Consider the following 20,060-nt stretch of genomic DNA (forward strand, 5'->3'; position numbering starts at 1 on the left):
ACTGACCATGTAGGATAATGCTGTTTATTAAAAATATATTCAGGGAGAAGGAAGTCAGTGCATTTATGCAATTTTACATACACATCTGTAGTTTGAGGTTCCATTATTCCAACAGTTCATATAAATCACTGTTTCAGATAAGAGAAAAAAATGCTTTACACAGGAGATCAGCAATTGGTTATAGGTTTGGTAATATGAGTAGGCTTGTTGTAAAAATAAAACCACCTCTTCCATTAGTAAAGAATGTCTCCTTTATGCGGAACAAGTCTTCAGAGTTAAGAACTTTTCTTGCATTAACTTGAAGTTCTTGGAAAACAGCCAATCCTCCGTTTTCTATAAATATAAATGCTATATTTTGTCTGGATTTTTCTTTTGAGGTCACAGAGGAAGCCATTTTCAGTGATTTGTCACTAGGTTATCCTTTACTGGGTATGCCAACTACTGCAATGTCACACCTAAGACTCATACAAAAGCATTTCCGAGAATTAGAAATACAGAGCATGACATTTCCAAACAATGAACGTTCTCGTTACAGTAGGGAAAATAAAATGGGTCGAAAAACCAAAGCCTAAGATAAAGGAAGTAAATCTTTGCCAATGGAGAAGGAACGATGGCATCCAGAATCCCACACGAGGATTGGGTTTTTGAATGCATGGTTACGCCTCTCCCCTGCAAGTCTCCCTTCTCAGTTACCTTTCCTGGAATATCAGGGACATTCCCATATCCTGAGTTCATAAGCACTGACAGGAATCGGGAGCGTAGCCTCAACAGCTGATGAACCCACCAGAGGGAAGACACACTCACAGTTCGCTGGCCATAATCCTTACGGTGTTAAATCAAGAGTTGGATCTAATTTCTGGGAAGCAGACGGGGGTGGGGGGTTGGGGGGTGGAGAGCCTCTCCCTCAGCCTCCTGGCCTCTCTGCACAGGACACCCCGGGGCTGGCACTCCGGACCAGGAGGGGGCTGGTCATGGTCAGTCAGCTGCCCCACACCTCCTCAGTCCTGTACCCCAAGTACTGGGAACAGCCTAATGGCAGGTAAGAGGGGCTTCAGGGAAATGACCTTCTTTCTAGAATGCTTAAGTCAAAGAAAGTTCTCTGTCACTACAAACACAGGAACCAGAGCCGAAGCACAGGAAGAGAGAAGTCCATATCCTTACAGTGAGTGGCTGTGTGAACGTTTTCTGCTGGGTTGGGCTAAGGCATCTGGAACTCTCTCCAGGTCTGTTCCTGATCAGACCTAGAACTCACAATTCACTTTCTGGAGGGGCTGGGAGGAGGGGATTACATTGAACTACCTCTTCCTTCCTTCTTAGAGTGAAGTAGTTAAAAAAATGTTCTCCTATACAAAGCAGATCGGAGCAGTAACCGTCTAAATGACACCGCCACACGGTGTTAGCGGTGACTAATGTCTGACTCCATCTCAGGAAAAATTAAAGGACAGCAAAAGCTCAGTTGCTACCCAACCGTCTAGGTGTAAAGCATACTCAGAAATCAGTGCTTGTTGGTCGGATTACTAAGCAAAAAAATTTTAAGGCAAAACTGGAGTAATAGCAAATGAAGTACATACTTTCTTCCCTAACGATGCAAGATTAAGGCCTCTGCAGAGAGAGATTGCTTTAAAATGGCAAGAGTCTACTTGCCCCCTAATTAACAAAGGGTCCCGTACACTGAGGAGTAAGCTAACGGCTAAAAAGCACTTAGACAGGTGAACTACTGACTTTGAAACAATCAACCTCCAGTTGGATTCAAAACCATCAAACATACTGGTTCATGTGGAAAATGAACGAGGCCAAATCGGCCAGGGCCACAATATGAATAAAATGTCAGATACAGGTATTTTTAGTATGAAACATTGCTTTGTTTATACATGTCTAAATTTTAACAATAGAACCCTTAAAAAAAATGAGGAACAAAATGCTATGTTCACACAAAAATCTTTGTGCTTAGTCTGTAAAAAAGTTATCAGAACAGTTTAAACAAATCCACTCATCCCGTAACACAAAAGTCACTTGATTACACTGCTCGGCTCCTATGCTGTGTCGGAACCGCAGAAACACAACTCCCTTTTCTTGGGTTTCACGGTGAAGCTGCCCACTTGCCAGAGCCTCTCCAAGGATCGGGGGAGGCGCCCCCGAGCCCCCTGAGCTCCTCCGACAGAGGGGGGAATCACTGCCCACGTTCTCCGTGAGGAGGGGGATGGGGGATGCTCCTTATAAGGCCATTGAAGTGTAAAATGACAAAATCATCTAAATAAAACAAGCCGCTCTGCCGCTCTTCCGCAGAGGGATGGGAAACAAAGGGATTTCTACACCAATTAGGTACTATTTTGGAACAGTCTGTAAAACAAAAGAATTGATTTCTCAAAGTTCAATTAAAAAAAAACAAAACAAAAACCAAAAAACACAATTAGCTCATGTCTCATTTCCAAAAAGATGCATTATGGAAATTCTCTCAAATTGATGCAACAGTCTTAACTTTGAACCTTAGGAAGGAAGGAAGGAAGGACTCTCCTCCCATTTTCTTTCCACATTTTATGTTCTTCAAGTCGCTATTATAAATTCTTTGAATGGCAAAATCAGCCGTGATGCAAATCACGGCGACGTGACCATTTGCTTGCACGGAGATCTACATCTACGCGATGGCAAGTTATGCATACGGCACAGAACTAAAAACAAAAAAGGTGAGGCAAACTTTTATTTATTTTCAGGTAAAAACATGAACCTGATGGATTATTGCAGATCTGAGAAACCAGCACATAAAACAGCCGGACAGAGCATTGCGTACAGGTGCTTTCATCGGTGCGGAGACAAAGTCTGAACTGTCTGGCCCAAGTCAGGCCTGGGAGGAGGAAGGGAAGGGGAGAGTGGGAGGGAGCAGACTAGGAACAAGAACTTAAAACAAGGACGAGGGAGGAAAAAAAAATCCTTTTACTCCAACAGGGGATGAAAACGGCTAATTTTGTTTAAAACCTTACATCGACGCAGAACGCTCTGGTCATAGGATATTAAACACCGGCCAGTCCAAGCCGTAGACTTTTTTATAACCTACACAAGAGAGAGGAATGAGCTCTCCTGGCCTCCAGTCCAGAGGCTGCTGTGGTCGCCAGAATCACCGCGTGAACGGTCCTAGTGCGTCACTGGGCAACGGCCAGCAATACCCGACGGCTCTATTAGAACTAACCTACGAGAAGAGTCTACCAAGCAACAGAGGCTGAATTCTATTGACAGTATATTTCAGTTCAATGGATTTTCAAATTATATCTTCATTTGAGAGAGAACATGGAACGACAGAAGCCCGTGGCTAATGAAAACGGAACCACCGTGAGTGCTGTATACAAAAACAAAAACAAACAAAAACAAAAAAAACAAAACAAAAAACCGTGTAGACTGCACACAGGACACGAATCAGGGAGGAGATCAGAGGCGAGTGAAGAGCACACAGAGCTAACCTACGAAACCGAACTGGTCGAAAACACGGGAGCTTGAATTTCTGTACGTATGTACAAGAGTTGTCTTTGGAGGAAACAAAACTGCAGACTTAGCTCGATGGATACACACAGCCCAGAATTAAACTGCACAGCGACATTTATTGTTTCAGCCTGGAAAAACATCCCTTTTTTTTTTAAATTTCACACAGCAAAGCAAGTTAAAAACTTCACTCATCAAATAAATGATAATTTAAACAAGAACTTGCTAAAGAAACCTCATCACAACAACGTTTTAGGGCCTGATCACTTTTAAGTCCATGGGGCCATTAATGAATATCAACCAAGTGTCTCTTGTATAATCTGCAAGCCGTTTTTCCTACAACAAGAAGGCGTAACATGTTTCCTTGACTCAGGTGATACATTTAGAAAAGAAATCATGATTTTTTTCTTTTGCTGTAACAGGCAGACACTGTAGTTCTCGTTGTGATCAGGAAAGATGGAATGACTGCTGCCCTTCTCTCGCTGCAATCAACAGTTTCTCACGCATGATGTCAATGCTCGAGTAGTCCGGCAACTTAAGGTAGTTCACACAAGTCATTACAGAGGGCAAGAAGTCGTCGGGGTTCTCCGTGGACTCGAAGGTCTTCCGGACAATTGTCAGAGGTGGATTCAGACTCCGGAAGCCTGATGAAAGGGGAAGGAAGAAAGACCAAGGAGCTCAGTATGTTTACAGGATGCATACAGCCAAGGCGGAGAACGTTCTCTTTCTTAACCAGGGGACAAGAATCAGTCTGGCGTCATGAACACGCCCTTCTCTCAGGAAACACACTGCTCTGCTGTGCCGCACGCACGGGGTGCTCTTACTGGCTTGGCAGCTAAACATCCACAGTCCGTAAACGTTTTAGTGTATGGAATCTGCTATCTGCTGTATTTACCACAAAGAACCCTGGGGTTTAATGCGGAGGCAAACGGTTCCTTAGGCTTTCTGACTTTTCAGAGGACCCACTCAACTCCTATTAGGACTGACTCACTTCTGGGAAAGTAGACTTTATAAGGTATTCTCATCTAGGAGCCCGTAATGGACACATGGCCTGAGGATCTGAATTTTATCTAGAAAACTAACATCACGTGTTCGTTAACTAACCCACTTCAATGTGTTTTAAGACAATCCCTGTGAATTCCCTGGTGGTGATAGCTCTCATGTATCAGCAAACTGAAAATTCAGAAGCATTACGGTATCAGAATGACTACGAGGCACTATGAATCCAAGACAGAGTACCAAGTGTCTGCCTGTCGGACACTCCCGCCCGCACGCCCCCCTACAGAACAAAGGCATACCCACCTCCAACAGGCAATCTTGGGCTACCTGTCACAAACTGGAGAAACAACCTCTGCTGCTCATTATCAAAACTACTGAGAATCTCAAACAAGAACTTCACAGCCCGACTACAACAGAAATAAATAACCACAATTATTTCTCATATTCAAATACAGTTTTGAACACCACACAAGGCAGACTCTCACAATAAGCTACAAACCACCAAATTTAAATGACTACCTATGAATTCACATTACAACGCACTCTGAAATCAAATTTGTTTCTGTTGTCACAGTGCGAATTCAAATGGAATGGTTACTGTACTAACAAATAAGACTTGTAGGGGATTATACAGACATCTCCCTTTCACTATACAGAAAAATGGGTAACGGGGTGAAACCTGTGTTCTCCCTCCATCCCGCCCCCCCCCACTCCCTGTCTATTTTTGCAAAAATGCTTGATAAAAGCAATCTTTGGATCCTAAGGTCTTAACAGAAATGTGGCCTAAATATCAGAAAGACTCCTTTAAAATAGGTAGATAAATTTAGGGTGCCTGGGTGGCTCAGTGGGTTTAATAAGCACCTGCCTTGGGCATAGGTCCTGGGATCAAGCCCCATGTTGGGCTTCCTGCTCGGGGGGGGGGGGGGGGGCTGCTTCTCCCTCTGTCCCTATGCCCCTCACTCATGCTTATGCTCACTCTTTCTCCCAAATAAATTATTTTATTTTATTTTTTTTAATTTTTTATTTATTTACGATAGTCACACACACACACACAGAGAGAGAGAGAGAGAGAGAGAAAGAGAGAGAGGCAGGCAGAGACATAGGCAGAGGGAGAAGCAGGCTCCATGCACCGGAAGCCCGATGTGGGATTTGATCCCCGGTCTCCAGGATCGCGCCCCGAGCCAAAGGCAGGCGCTAAACCGCTGCGCCATCCAGGGATTCCAAATTTTTAAATTTTAAATTTAATAGGTAAACAAATTTTAAAATGTTTATAATGTGTGCATATACACACACACTGCCACATTCTTAGCCATAAAATGAAAAGCCAGCAGACCTACTACTTACCTGTCATGAGTATAACCGTGGTCCGGCCTGCAGCACTCCATCAGTGTCTTCGCATCCCACGTGTCTGCTTTACTGCCGCACAAGAGCTGATCCAGCTGTGTGTTTATACAACAGTAACAAGTTACTAAGACATGGCTGCGTAACTGAGTGACAACTCACAGGGCATGTAGTTTTGCATTATGCCAATAGGATATAGGCCTATGTGTACCAAATAAGAATATCCTTTTTAGCATCAAAAAAGTCTGCTTAGGACTTCTTTTTTTTTTTTTATATATATATAAAGTGCTCCTCTACTATATTTATAAAAATCAATCTTCTCTTCATTTGCATTAATAGGTACACTGCCCATTTGCAGGACTGGGTCCAAGAGAGCCTTTTATCACAGACAAAAATGTCCCTGAGACAAACCCTTGGTTTAAGTTTTCCTAACTCTTCTCATGCCTCTAGAGGCTTTACCTTGATAATCTACTTCTATCCAGGGAGATTCCATAAATCCCATTTTCTAGAAATATGGGGGTATACAATAATAGAAGCGAAGACACAGAATAAGCTGGAGAGAGAAGCGGGAGAAGCTAAACAGACACAGCAAATGGGCAGCTTTCTCTCTGAGACACAGACAGTTGCCAGATGGCTAGCTGTGGCGGCACAGGGACCAAACTAGCTGTTACAGGGGAACGTTAGAAAGCAAGAAGGGCTTGTGTCTCCTTGGACGATCTAACATCAGTTTCCAGTTAAACCATCGTTTCTCTGATAACTGCCCATCTTTGCAACGACTGCATACTTTGAGAAAATCCAATTCAGGGCTTATAGAATTTAGTATCTACCTCGTGTCCCTCACTGTCAGGTACTTTATGCATCCTGTTCAGTAAGGCAGAGATCATCTCAATTTTATGGATGAGGCCGCCGTCTAATCAGATACAACCACCTAGATAAGGTCAGACGGTTAAGTGCTGGGAACCAGAATTCAATTCCAGGAGCAACACCTGCTGCTTTCAATACCAGGTGACACTCAGTGCCTGCCAGTATCCCATACACGACCTGCTTCAATAAGTAGCAAACTGGAGTGGACATAAAAATTACAATGAAGATTAAAATGCTGAGTCACTCAGAGATATCTGGATTCAGCCAATAATAATAAGTGTGTATTCTAGTTACCACTCAAATAATAAACAAAAGGGATTCCAAACTGTCCCTTTCCATGCCATCTCACCACTAGGGAATGGTTGTTCAGATTCTTGCTGCACTTAAGATGGCTGGAGGACTGCACTTAAACTCATGTTCCCCCTTCTCAAAGGCATTTGCAAAAACTCTGTTAAAACTTCAAGGCCTGCCTCCAAACATTAAGCAATGTCTCACCTAATCCAGGAAGTTTAGGTTAGAAAAAAAAGTGGGGGATCCCTGGATGGCTCAGCAGTTTGGCGCCTGCCTTCAGCCCAGGTTGTGATCCTGGAGTCCTGGGATTGAGCCTCATATCGGGCTCCCTGCATGGGGCCTGCGTCTCCCTCTGCCTGTGTCTCTGCCTCTCTCTCTCTCTCTCCTCCTGTCTCTCATGAATAAATAAAATCTTAAAAAAAAAGAAAAAGAAAAAGAAAGTGTGCCTCCTCCCTGTCCCTGCCACTACTGTGGACTCAGGGCCCCCCATGCCAGCGACAGTACCGCAGACACCTGCAGCACATCCCCTGCTGGCCAGCATGCAGGGTCATGTGACAGGAGGCTGTCTGCTCACCAATCAACACCAACCCCACACCCTAACAGCTAAACTGTATTTAATATTTATATAACATGTTATTTATAATTAGTATTTAATACTCTTCTCTGCTCAGGAAATGGTCTTTATTTCCCAAACCTCCTCCCCCTTCCCCCAAGTTTTCCTGTTTGCAACAATCCTTGGCTATATGGCTTGGGGACAGCTCACTAGATAACTACAGAGACACACAAGGAGCAATGACCATTTCTTTTAGACACAAGCTACTCACTTCTTCCGGGTAGAAGTACTGAAGATGACTAAGTGGGAAGACGGATTCAAATCCATCTCTGAAGGAATCAAATTGCCTGGAAACGCCTTCATTTAGTGCCCAGAATATAACCAGCTGCAAAAAGAAAGATCTTTTAGAAACCATGAGAAGATTTCATATCTCCTTCTTATCCAATATGTGGCAAAGTACAGTGAAACATCCTTCCCGATCACTTAAAAACAAAACAACAACGAAAAACAAAATACAAGTTACAAGTCTCTAAAATAGCTCCCAGAAAACTACAGAGACCTCTCAGGTCAATTCTAACCAGGGGCCTGGTCAATAAGAAAACATAAGACAACAACAACAAACCGCTGGACATTTATATTTAGCGTGTTTTTAAAATTCATTTACGCAAAATCCCGATGGCACAGAATACCAGATGAGAAGCAGATAAGAGTTTCCCAAGAGGAAAAAATGTTATTAAGAAGCTCATGTTTCAAGATTCACAATTACCAACTGTTAAGTATTCTGATTTTTAATGTGAAATTTTTAGATCTAAATCCTGACAAAGTTCTTAGAAGCCAACCCTTCTGCAGTGCACCCTCATTTACAAAAAGGCCAACTACGGAAATGCAGTCACATGAAATTGAAAAGTAACAGAAAGCATCTGTTATTGGTCCAACATAATCTAGCCATCAACGACTTTGGCTAACCCACCGGGTTCAAGAAATAAGGACATATTCAGATAAAAATGAAAACCAAAACATAAGTGTTATTACAAATTATTTTCAGAGAACCTTAATCTGGATGTTAACTCATCATTTACCAGTTGGCTAAAAGGTCTGCTTTCTCAATGTGAGGAAAAGCAGGTAGTATGAGCACACAGTCCTCTGAATATTAAAGGAAGTGTGGATCAGTCACAGAAATGTTGGAAACCTCTGCTATCTATGCTCTTTCTCTACCAGGTAAAGAAACCAGAGCCATCATTTCTATATAAAATCCCACTGAAGGCTGCTGGAAAACCTAAGTCTGGGTGTAGATGGTATTCTATCTTGAACACAATGCTCTTTCCACTTGAGGTCAGAAATGAACCAAAAGAAAACTTTCCAAAAATAGTCAAGAATCACAAATTATCTGAAAGTCCTCACTACACCCAACAAACGTGTGTGTGTGTGTTGTGTGAATTCTATCAAGTTAGCAACTCTGATAGACAAAATGCAGCTTAGTGAGAACACAAGCAATAGCTCCTTTTTACTGATTTCTTTTAAATGAAGACAGCAAATTTGAGGTCATATGAGATTTTGTGAACTATCTGACCTGTTCTCTCAAAAGCAGATGGAAGCTAAGGTCTAAAGAATTGGATGGGACACAGCCATTATGTGTCTCAAGACTCTCAGCTGAGCAGGAGAGGCAGCTTCCTAGGACAGGTGCTTTCTCTCCCCAGGAATAGTGCCAACAGGAAGTCTTGAGTTCCCACACCGGCCTTCCCCTTCCCTCCCTGAAAGGTGCCCCGGTTACGTACTCTTAGATACTCCTCTAAATTGTGGATGGTAACTGGTATATCCTTTCCTCCTTTCTTCAGTTCAATGTTGGGAAACCCTGGCAGCGTGAAATCCAATCCTAGATCTTCAACTGAGCAGCCATTCATAGTCAGGGTTTCTAATGCATATTGTAGACTCTCTTTGGTCTAAAAAAAGGGGGGAGGAAGGGATGTCAGGCACAGTCATTCAGTTGGTTCTGTGTTTATAAAACAAAAGCTATGCAAATACATTTTATGAGTTCCTTCCGCTCTTACAGTGTTTCTTTTTGTATCATCATCTACAAGTGAACAAGTCACATATCACAAAGGAAATAATCTTAAATACTTAAGAATCCAATTATTTTTATATAGGCACAAACAAGATCAGGAAGTGTTCCTTCAACATGAGATGTCTGTCAATTTGACCCTATTTCAAATCAGATTTCACAGAAAGTGATCATCACTTATGTGATGGTCAATTTAAGAGTGCCTATAGAGCCAGAAAAGCTTTTCCTAAATTCTATATTAATCTCAATGAATCCAATTATATACATAGTTAATTGCTATATAATTAATAATATTAGTTGATTAGTTAATTCCTTAGTTAGAAAACCATAAATACAAATAATGCACTATCTAAGGAACAGTAATTAACTTTTGTTCCCTACAAAGTCTAAAGAACACCCTGGAGATTCCTTATTCAATCCCATCAGGAGTAGCATAACAGATCTGTATCCACCTAATAATGCTGCAATGAAAAAGGTTCCTCAAGTCATACTCTGAATATAAAAGCAATTATTAGTCACTTTGTTAAATGCTTAAGAATACTAAAGGCTTATATAAATAGATACATACTCTTAGATTAGAAATCTAAGAACAACATGCAAAACTACAAATGGTACCCGAAAATTAAGGTATCTGGTATAGGAAAAAGCAGCGAAATCGCTTTCCAAATTGGAGATACCCCCGAATATGAAATTCCTAATGGCTCAACAGTCCAGGTGAAAGAAATTAGTCAATTAAACTAAAAACAACAAAACAAAAAACGAGGGAGTTTTGATTTTAAATTAGTAATTTTTAAAAAGGAAATGAAAGCCATTTAGGATTCCAGATAATTCAGATGCAGAAGAGGTAACAGCAGTAATATTAAGGAACAATCCTAATCTGTCCTCTTCTGTGTAAAAGCCCCGTTGAGGTCTTTTCCACCTCAAGTGAATGATTGGAAAACACCAGAAGGGAGGCCTTTCATTTTACATTTATAAAGACTAGGTGGTAATCATCACCATCTCTTGAATGTTCTCCGGCTGGGCTGCAAAGCACTCAAAATTGCCCCCTACCTCTTGCACAGACCACGGTGGTCACTGCTATCACTGCTATGCTCAGGCACAGTCTCTTCTCCTACAGCTACTTAAGAAACATCTTATTTATAAAGGTTTACATTATAAAATGCTATCGTTGATAGGAATCTAGAATATAGTGTCCCCCAGATGTTTAAAAGGAATTTGCTATTTATTTCTTCAGACCTTATATTAAATTGAAAACTAATAAGCTTTAGGCCATTTTCCATGTATCTGTTAAGAATTTAAACTATCAAGTTTGTTCCATCTGTATACTTTATAAACGATGCGGTGAGGTGCTCCAGAATACCACCATTCCCCATGTGCTGGGTGAAAACTGGTTAATACAGTAAAGCAGTTTCTGGAATGTGGTTTCTATGGTATGCATTTTTAGATTTTTAAATTGACAACAACAAAAATAAAGATTAGAATAAATCTCAAAAAAGAGTTGAGGAAAAGAACGGATGGAATATTGCAAAATCTCTAAGAGTGAAGGATCCAGAACAAACAGCCTGCATGTGAATTCTGCTCCCCTCCCACATTCTAGATATGTGACCTTGGCAGGTTACTCCACCTGTATCTCCCCTGGGTTTCTCACGAGCAAAAAGATGACTAACAGAAATATCTAAGTCTCTGAGGGGTGCTGTGAATTAAATGAATTAAGATACATATGTGGCACTTGGAACAGTGTCATGAATTTTACTCTTTCTTTCCTTCCTTTTTTGGGGCCATTATTTACCTAAGAGATGATTTCAAATTAAGATTGCATTGGTTTTTAAAATTTTCAAAGCTGCTAGGCATAAAATTGATTCTAAAAATCCTAAAACAATAGATCTTCAATAGATCTTCTAAAGATGTACTAACTTGGCCTCTTTTAAATGCCAATTTCACTATTTTAATAAACAAACTTATTTTTCCAAAAATCACCAATTAATAAGGAAGATAAAATTAATTCCCTTACAGAGAAATCTTCTTCTCCAGTAACAAGGCATTCTAAAACCCCCATCTCTGTACAACTCTTCTCCAGTCTCCAGTGTATCAGGAGATGGGACACTTTCCCTACAGAATCTCCTCTATTCTTATTTTACATAATTTATAAAATCAGAATTAATTTAACATTGGTTCATGTTGCCTGCCCAAATATAGCTCATTAAATCTGTGCCACTGCTTTTTAAATAAAACCTTGTCCTCCTCTAATGTCTGACACGGAACTACTATTAATCTCCGACTGGGTCAAATAATTTTTAATCTGTTAATACTGTAATAAAAAAGCCTCAACAGGTGTTACCAAGAAATAGTACACCCACTGTGTGTGTACACCCACCATGACTTTTAAAACTATTTTCCTAAGATTGTTCTATAAACAAATGATGGACTGCTCCTAAGTTAAGCCACCTTTCTGGAAAGAATGTGTCCTGAGAATAATTTTTATTGATTCCAATGCTTACTAAAAAAAATTAAGTATGATCCAGTATCTGCCCAGATACATAATGCCCATCTAAAATTTAATAAATATGAGCCTTATGGGTTCAAGTCAGGAGTATATTTTATTAGTTAATCAAGCTGTTATTACAGGTCAACTTACCCAAGTGAAATCGTTTCAGTTATTCTAGTAAAAAAAAAGAAAATTAAACTCTTCTAAACTAAAACATTAATATAAAACAGTAATTGGTCAAATATAAACCACTTAACAAAGACCTCATCTTGCAATATTAAGAAACTGATCCACTTGACCATTCCCTCATCTTCTAAGCTTACCTGGGATTTATCTTGCTCAAGTCTTTTCTTCTGTCTGACAATGTCTTCTAGGTGATACACTGATCTGGCTACAACTGGGTCAATGTCAAACAAATCATGCGATGTCAGTGAAGTTTCTTGCCTTAGCATCCACTTATAAAAGGGTAAACCAAGGGGAAGGTCCACCTGCAAAAGAAAACACAAAATAGTCTAACCGTCACGCTAAGCTTCTAGAATTGTCTCAGTTCTATAACTGACATTTTAAGAGATCGTTATAAAGGTTAAGTAATCCAAACCCCCCTCTCCAAAAAAACATGTTTTGTAACTGTTTTTTTTCATTATACGCAACTATTCCCATTTAAACCCAATTTGGGGCCCTGATACTGTGAGAATTTTAGTTTACTGAAGAATCCTATTTAAGCAGACCTTGAAAAGGTTATCTTTAATGTTGGACATATATTCTCCATAAAGGCCTCCAAACTGAGACATGTTTATAGGAATCTTACTCTATTTGGGGCCAAGTAATTGAAATTCCACCGTAGTCTGTATTACTAAACATTTGAAAGAGGTTAAAAACAAGAACCACCTGAAACTGAAAACTTGTAACTTTTAAGATAACTCATTAACCACCCATTCTGCAGGCACAGCAAAAACGTCAGGTTGGAAACTTGACACTGAATGAAAGACAATGTCTTCTACAGACTGACCAAGTATCTCAGACAATGTGAGAAGAAGAAATGAAGAAAAGGCTAGAAACAGTCAAAGCTCTGTGAATACTTAGTTCACAGGTTATTTTCACTCTAGCATTCCAATGACAACTTACCGCAGTTGAGCTGCAGAAAGCTCAGGCTTTCCTAAATGAATTTAAAAATCTAGTAACATACTTTAAAACCACCCTTCACGTTGCCTGATTCTCTAAACCCTCGTTACTAAAGCAATGGTTCATAACAGCAATTTGGCATCACCTGGGGAGTTCGTATGAAAATGTGAAATCCTTACTGAGAAAAGCAGCAAACAAAAAAGGAAAAGAAAAGAAAAAAAGAAAGACGACAATGAAGACCGTGGATTCTTGGGCCTCATCCCTGAATCTCAGAATTAATTTTTTAAATAGAACCTGTTAAATTCATATACACATTAAAGTCTGTGAAGTACTATTTTAAAAATAAAGTACAGGGGATTCATATAGTTTTATAGAAAACTATACAAATACAAAAAAGTTGTAGACAACCAAATAATCTTAAACTTACCAATCTGAAATCCATGATAGCCTTGGCCATTAATTTTCCTAAGAAGCGAAACTTCATTTTAACCTTTGCGATATGGGCTGGCTTAGCTGTCCTACCAAAGGGAAGTGCAAACAGGCCCTGGAGGTTTTGAATATACTTGGTCCCTTCTTGGCTTCCTATAAAATGATCAAGTCATAAAACTTTAGATGCTATTTCCCAAAACAAAACAAAGCAAGACAAAACAAAATGTGGTAAACTAAGAACATTTAAGAAATTCAGAATTCTCAAAATCAGACAGCAGATCATCATGGGATGAAGCCCCCTAGAGCGGAAGGCTCTAATTTGATAAAAGAGAAAACAAAGGCTAAAAGGAATTAAAGGTCAGAGAGCATGGCCTTCTACTAGAAATTGTATCTATTTAGGGGGATCCCTGGGTGGCTCAGCAGTTTAGAGCCTGCCTTTGGCCCAGGGCATGAACCTGGAGTCCCGGGATCAAGTCCCACACATCAGGCTCCCTGCATGGAGCCTGCTTCTCCCTCTGCCTGTGACTCTGCCTCTCTCTCTGTCTCTCATGAATAAATAATTAAAATCTTTAAAAAAAAAAGGGGGGGGGGAGAAAGAAATTATATCTATTTAATAAATTATAAAGGTCCTTTTTCCTGATCTGAAAAACACAAACTGACTTACAAATGAATATTACCTTTTGGATTGCTGAGAGTCACTTCTTCACCTCTCCAGAGACCCAAGTCAGCTCTCTGAAGTTCCTGAGATACAAGTGCATAAAACTCCAGTGTAGGCCCAAGACCTGTACCAACCTACAGGAGAAAAGAAGTAGAACAATTTCAAATTTCCAGAACTTTTGCTGCTTTTTTTTTTTTTTCCACAGGCCAACCTTTCTGCAGTGTGGATAACTAACAGCAACAGTTTATTTCATGCATCATTTCCCAGACTGTCCTGACTATATTCCTTCAGGATCGGTCACCTAGAACAAGAAAGCCACCCTTTATTACTCCCTAGGACCCTCACGTTTTCACTGTATGGTTCAGTACTGTTGTAGTGCTCTCACCCCCAGGGAGTAAAAGATGGCTTTGTCCCAGCATAGATCTTCTTCTTTGGGTGAGCTGTTAGCCTGAAACCAACTCAAATGTCATCTCTTCAGGAGACGCCTCCTTTTCTGCCAGTTGCTCTGCTCCTTTTTCTTTAGACTCCTATTTTCAGCTAAGTACTTTTCACATCACATAGCCGTAATTTTATTATGTGCTTGCATTTCTCACTGAAGGGTAGCTTTAAATTCACCTTTGTACTCTCTTTAGTGTCCGGACACACAACAGGCTTTTAACAGGGGTTTGTTGAGGAATACAGGAATAAGGGAAGGTCAGACCCACGCTGGCACCCACCAGGCTAACTTAGCCTCGGAGAATTTGTCAGTGTTTCTCATGCCACACAGTGCCCTGGAAACTCCTGCGAGCTATATCAGCATGTATGCATGGAGATGGTTGAGTGTGTCCTGAGGAGTCTTGCTTGATAGGTCTGGTTTAGAGCCTGGCCGCTGGTATTTTTAAAACCAGCTTCAAAGTGATGGTACAGCCTCAAACGAAAACCCCTCCTCCGCGGGACAGAGCCTGTGTCTGTTTTCATAGCATAGTTATTCCTTCCTGTTCTATCCAAGTCCTACCAGCTCGGACCATAAATTAGATATGCAGCTAATGACCAGTTAATATCATAGTTTACAGGCACATCAAACCATAGTCCTGAGCAAGAGAACCAGAGTTCACGTGGAGATTATTTGCAAATAATGGGCATTATCATTATAACAGTTACCTTTAAAAAGTATCCCAATAGCTCAACAGATTAGATGCAATCCAACGAACATTTTGATCAAACTCTGCAAACCGTGATGTTATCAGGTTGGCTGTGATAACACCTGGGCCCACGCCCGTCCCTTTCTAAGTATTTCATAGCAGTAAATGGCATCTGCATTCACCCAGGGCTCCAACAAAACCCTGGCTTTTCTTCTTTTTTACTCCACACAGTCCAAGTAATCATAAACAAGCCCCCCTTCAAAATATATTCCATACTGGTTACCAGCATCATCATCCCTTATCTGGTCTATTTATTGCTAAAACCTCCCGCTTGGTCTCTATACCAGCGCTTGTGGCATTTCAGAGTCCAGCCTCAGTGCTGAGAGGATAACCATCTCACTCAAAGCAGAAGCTCAAGTTCTCACATGGCCTGCAGTCCTTTGTGACCCCTCCTATAGCTTGACTCCTACCTCTAGCCAGTCATTCTGGAAAGGGCCAGGACTCTGCCTCAGAGGTTTTGCTTCTCTGCTCTTTTCTTAGAAACTCCCTTCCCTAAATGGTAATGACTTGCCTCGGCTCAAATGTTCTCTTACATTACCTATCTCCTCCCCGCTTTGATCCATCTTATTTTGTTTTATTTTTCTTCATCATGCAGCCTAACATACATATATGCATAAGTACATGTACACTAACCTCTTCACACTAAAAAAATAAAAATAAACTAAAAATAAATTTTTAAAAATTGCTGTGTGATGGTAGGAATTTTTGTGTACCCTGTTCTCCACTGAATCCTGGGTACTGGAGGAGAGGAAAGGAGGGAAAGAGCTACCAAGAGAAAAGAAAAGCTGCAGTAATAACTGATTTCCACCAGATGGTGCCTTAGAGCCACTTAATTTTCTTCTCCCTTTAGGGTAATTACCACTAGGCCAAACACAAATCACAAATCACATCAGTCTAATTCCCTCATCCAAAGAAGGGACTAATATTTCCAAAGGTAAAACAGACTTAAAATATTAAGCGGCACGGGTATCACTGTAAACACATCACCACAGCAAATCTCTGTGAGGGTGGTTATGAGTAGGTCAAAGCTGCTCTGGCAATCCACCCAGCCAGGTATCTGTTCTACTCAGCCACTCCACTAGAAAGGTGGTAGGTACACTGGTTTTGCTCCATTTGTTTTTAAAGGAAAGAAAATTATAAAGCTTTAGAAATACACGTTTTGACAACTTGCTGGACCTCAAAACTTCAAAAAGTCTTTTTCTTTCAAAAGCTAACATACTAGTGCTTTCACATGACCGTGCTCTGCTGTTAATCATTATAACACCATGATGAGAAAGGCCCATTCCTTATGGCCCCGTTGAGGCCATCACTGAGAATGTTACATCATCTGCCCAGCTTTATGGTCAGTGACTGTTGGCGCCAGGCTCCACAGTCCACACTCCTAACCCTTCACCATCCCAGAGGGTGGTCATTTATATCCCCAGCTGATGCTGGGGCTTAAAGACTCTCTGAGCCCAAAGACTGGTTTGGGACTTCCCTGGCATAGCAATCACCCCTGTTCTAGATGGGTCCCCTTTTGATTTGGCATTTTGAGTTAGGATTCTTCTAGAGCTAGTCTGAAGTCTTCCTAATGACCACCTGCAGACTTGTATGGCTAAATCTGATTTATGACCTGAGGTCCTTTGTATATAAAAAGTCAGTACACTCCTCACAACCCTTATTCCCCCAATGAAATCAACTCCTGGATTCTTTTCCATAATCAGTAAGTAGGATCCAGCAATAAAAACTGTAAAATTAGGATTTCTGTATCAGTGACTGAATCCCGATGATCCTTCAAACACTCAATGTGATGCTATTCTGAATTTGTTTAGGTTGCACATGAGATGCAAATCTGAGCAGAGCCATGAAAGATGCAAGAGGGAAAGACAGACAGTCCTGGCAAGAAAAAAGTATGTTGGAGTAAAATATAAGAAGCAAAGTTAAACTCAGTAAAAGAAGTCAGCTGGAGCAGAGGTCTTGCAGTTTTAGAAGAGGAAATAGAAGCACGTAAACATCTAAAACATGGTTATCCTCTGAGCAAGAGGCATGATCAGTGTGGATTCAAAAGACCATCCCAATTGCTTATCCTAGCAGTCAAGGCCTCCACTCCACCTCCCTCTTTCCCACCACTTCCAGAGTAGTCACTCCCTTCTGCCACTCACCACCAAGCCCAATCCTTTGCTCAAGCCACAACCTTTGGGCCCCTAATCCTCCCACTCTCTTCCATCAAGGTCTAACTCTATGGTCCTGCCCACACACTCCAAGACAGTAGGACCTGTCTGAAAGCCTTGTTCACTTGACACCCATACCGCTCTTCAGCCACATTAATTTATACCTTTGTCCTACGACGTACCCCACAACTACACTGTAGTCCTTTGGCTATAGGAACTCTCGCCATAAACTAGATCCCTAGCACACTGTATTCTACTTCCCAGGTCATAACTACTTCAAGTTTTAATTTTGATGACTAAATACTCCCAAGTAACTTTTCAAAAGTCTTAATGAGAAGATGAAAATGCTTAAGAAAATGAACAAAAAAAAAAATCAATCATAATTAAAATTCCTTGGATAACTATACGTAATATTGCAGATTGTTTGAGGTTGTACTTTAACTCACATTTTATAGACGAAAAAACTGAGAGGCAGAGGGATTGGCTATTATAAATAAATAATCAGTATAATAGAAGGTTTGGGAATTTTAGGTAGGAGTTTCAAAAGTCCAAACATTCTTAAGTTTTGTCTTAAAAATATTTAGGGAAAAGAGGGAGGAAGGTATCCACAAGAGACTCAATATTTCATGGTTCAAATACAAAGAAAACCATTATTTGAATATTTTTGATGAACTGTTGTGGCTGTTTAAAAGTGCCTCAAAAGAAATAGATGACAAAAGTTAGAAAGGAAGCCAAGCTGTTTCTTTTTTTCCCCCACAACCCACACCCACACCAATTGTCTAACAACATAGGTTAGTGAACTATGCTCTGGCTCACTTCCTGTTTTTATACAATCTGCAAGCTAAGAGTGGTTCTTACAATTTCAATGGTTGAAAAATCCTGAATATCAACTCACCACATGTGAAAATTATATGAACTTCAAATTTCATTGACAATAAAATTTTGTTGGCACACGGCCAGGCTCATGTGTATTAGGTTTTGTCTATGGCCACTTTCATGCTTGTACAAAGGCAAAAATGGAGTGCTTTTGATGAAGACTGAATATTTACTATCTGGCCCTTTACAGAAGTTTCTCAAACCCGGGCTCTGCAATAATCTTAAATGATCTATTAAAAAGTTATTAGAACTAATATTTATGAACATCACAGAAAATAAGGTCAAGATACAAAAATCACCTGTATTTCTACAAAATAACAGCAACTGGAATATAAGTATAGTATCATTTTACACATCATAACAAAACACAAAACATGTAGGGAAAAATTTAAGAAAGTATGTGCATGAAAGACCTCTAGATTTAACTTAATGAAGTGATACTGAGAGAAATAAAAATACCTAAACAAATGGAAGTCTACATGATGTTTAAGAAGTCTAAGACTAGACACAACACATGTCAATTTTCTCTCAAACTGATCAAAGTTCAACACAATCCCAATCAATGTCCAGTGAGGTCTTCTGTGGACACTTACAAGCTGATTCTAAAATTTACATGGAAAACCCGGGCCTGAGAATAACCACAACAACTCTGACAAAGTAAAGCAAAATTGGAGGACTCATTACCTGACTTCACAATTAACTATAAAGATCTAGTAATCATGAGTATAGAGTAGCAAAGAACACAAAACCCAGGAATAGATCCAAATATTCATAATCGACTGTTTTCAAATAGGTGCCAAGGTCATTCAATATGGGACAAGTATATGCCTTTTCAAACAAAGGGTGCTGGATAAAAGAAATAGCCTATATTTAGGAAGAAAGAAAAAGAACCTTAACCTCTTACACTATATCTAAAAATTAACTAAAAATGGACCATAGACCAAAGTATGAGAGCTGAAACTATAAAAACACATGGGAGAAAATCTCTGAAAACCAAGGGTGAGGGAGAATTTCCTGGGATAAAAAAGCACAAACCAAAAAATAAAAATTGATAACTGGACTTCAACAAAATTAAAAACTTCTGCTCTTCCAAAGACATTTCATGAGGAAACTGAAAGATAAACCACAGAGTGGAAGAAAATGTTTGCACTCATCTCAAAGAGACCTTGTATCCAGAGTAATAAAAGAACTCAATCATAAAACCCAACACTGGAAAAGTAGACACTCCTCCAGAGAAGATATATGAATGGCCAGTGAAACAAATAGAAATGAAACTATTATTAATCATCAGAAAAATGCAAATACAACATAGTAAGATACCACTTTAAGCCACCCCCAACCCCAAATTAAAAAGACCCAAGGGTTGGTGAGCATGGGACCCAATGGAAACTCACATGCTTCATCACTGCTGGGAATGGGAAATGGCAAAGCTACTTGGGAAACAGTTTGGTGTTTTTCATAAAGTCAAAACATATCTTACTAAAAATAAGTTTGCAATTCATCCCTGAAGAATTTACCTAAGAGAAATAAACACATATCTATACAAAGACTTGTACACAAAGGTTCACAGCAGCATTATTC

General features: G+C 40.1%; 1 protein-coding gene across 26 annotated transcripts in view; it reads right to left on the reverse strand.

Annotated features, from left to right (window-relative positions):
- Positions 1 to 3,570: 3,570 nt before the first annotated feature.
- TRIP12 (thyroid hormone receptor interactor 12) overlaps positions 3,571 to 20,060 on the reverse strand; it is a 147,556-nt gene continuing 131,066 nt past the window's right edge. For all 26 annotated transcript variants that reach the window (XM_072796562.1, XM_072796578.1, XM_072796576.1 and 23 more), the window contains 8 exons: positions 14,292 to 14,406; positions 13,613 to 13,767; positions 12,387 to 12,551; positions 9,295 to 9,459; positions 7,791 to 7,904; positions 5,815 to 5,909; positions 4,774 to 4,877; positions 3,571 to 4,115 (listed from right to left, as the gene is read on the reverse strand). In XM_072796562.1, the coding sequence (XP_072652663.1) occupies positions 3,919 to 4,115; positions 4,774 to 4,877; positions 5,815 to 5,909; positions 7,791 to 7,904; positions 9,295 to 9,459; positions 12,387 to 12,551; positions 13,613 to 13,767; positions 14,292 to 14,406 (1,110 nt within the window). In that variant the 3' untranslated portion in view covers positions 3,571 to 3,918. The remainder of the gene's footprint in view (positions 4,116 to 4,773; positions 4,878 to 5,814; positions 5,910 to 7,790; positions 7,905 to 9,294; positions 9,460 to 12,386; positions 12,552 to 13,612; positions 13,768 to 14,291; positions 14,407 to 20,060) is intronic.

The sequence above is a fragment of the Canis lupus genome, chromosome 24, assembly GCF_048164855.1.
Source record: "Canis lupus baileyi chromosome 24, mCanLup2.hap1, whole genome shotgun sequence".
NCBI lineage: Eukaryota > Metazoa > Chordata > Mammalia > Carnivora > Canidae > Canis > Canis lupus.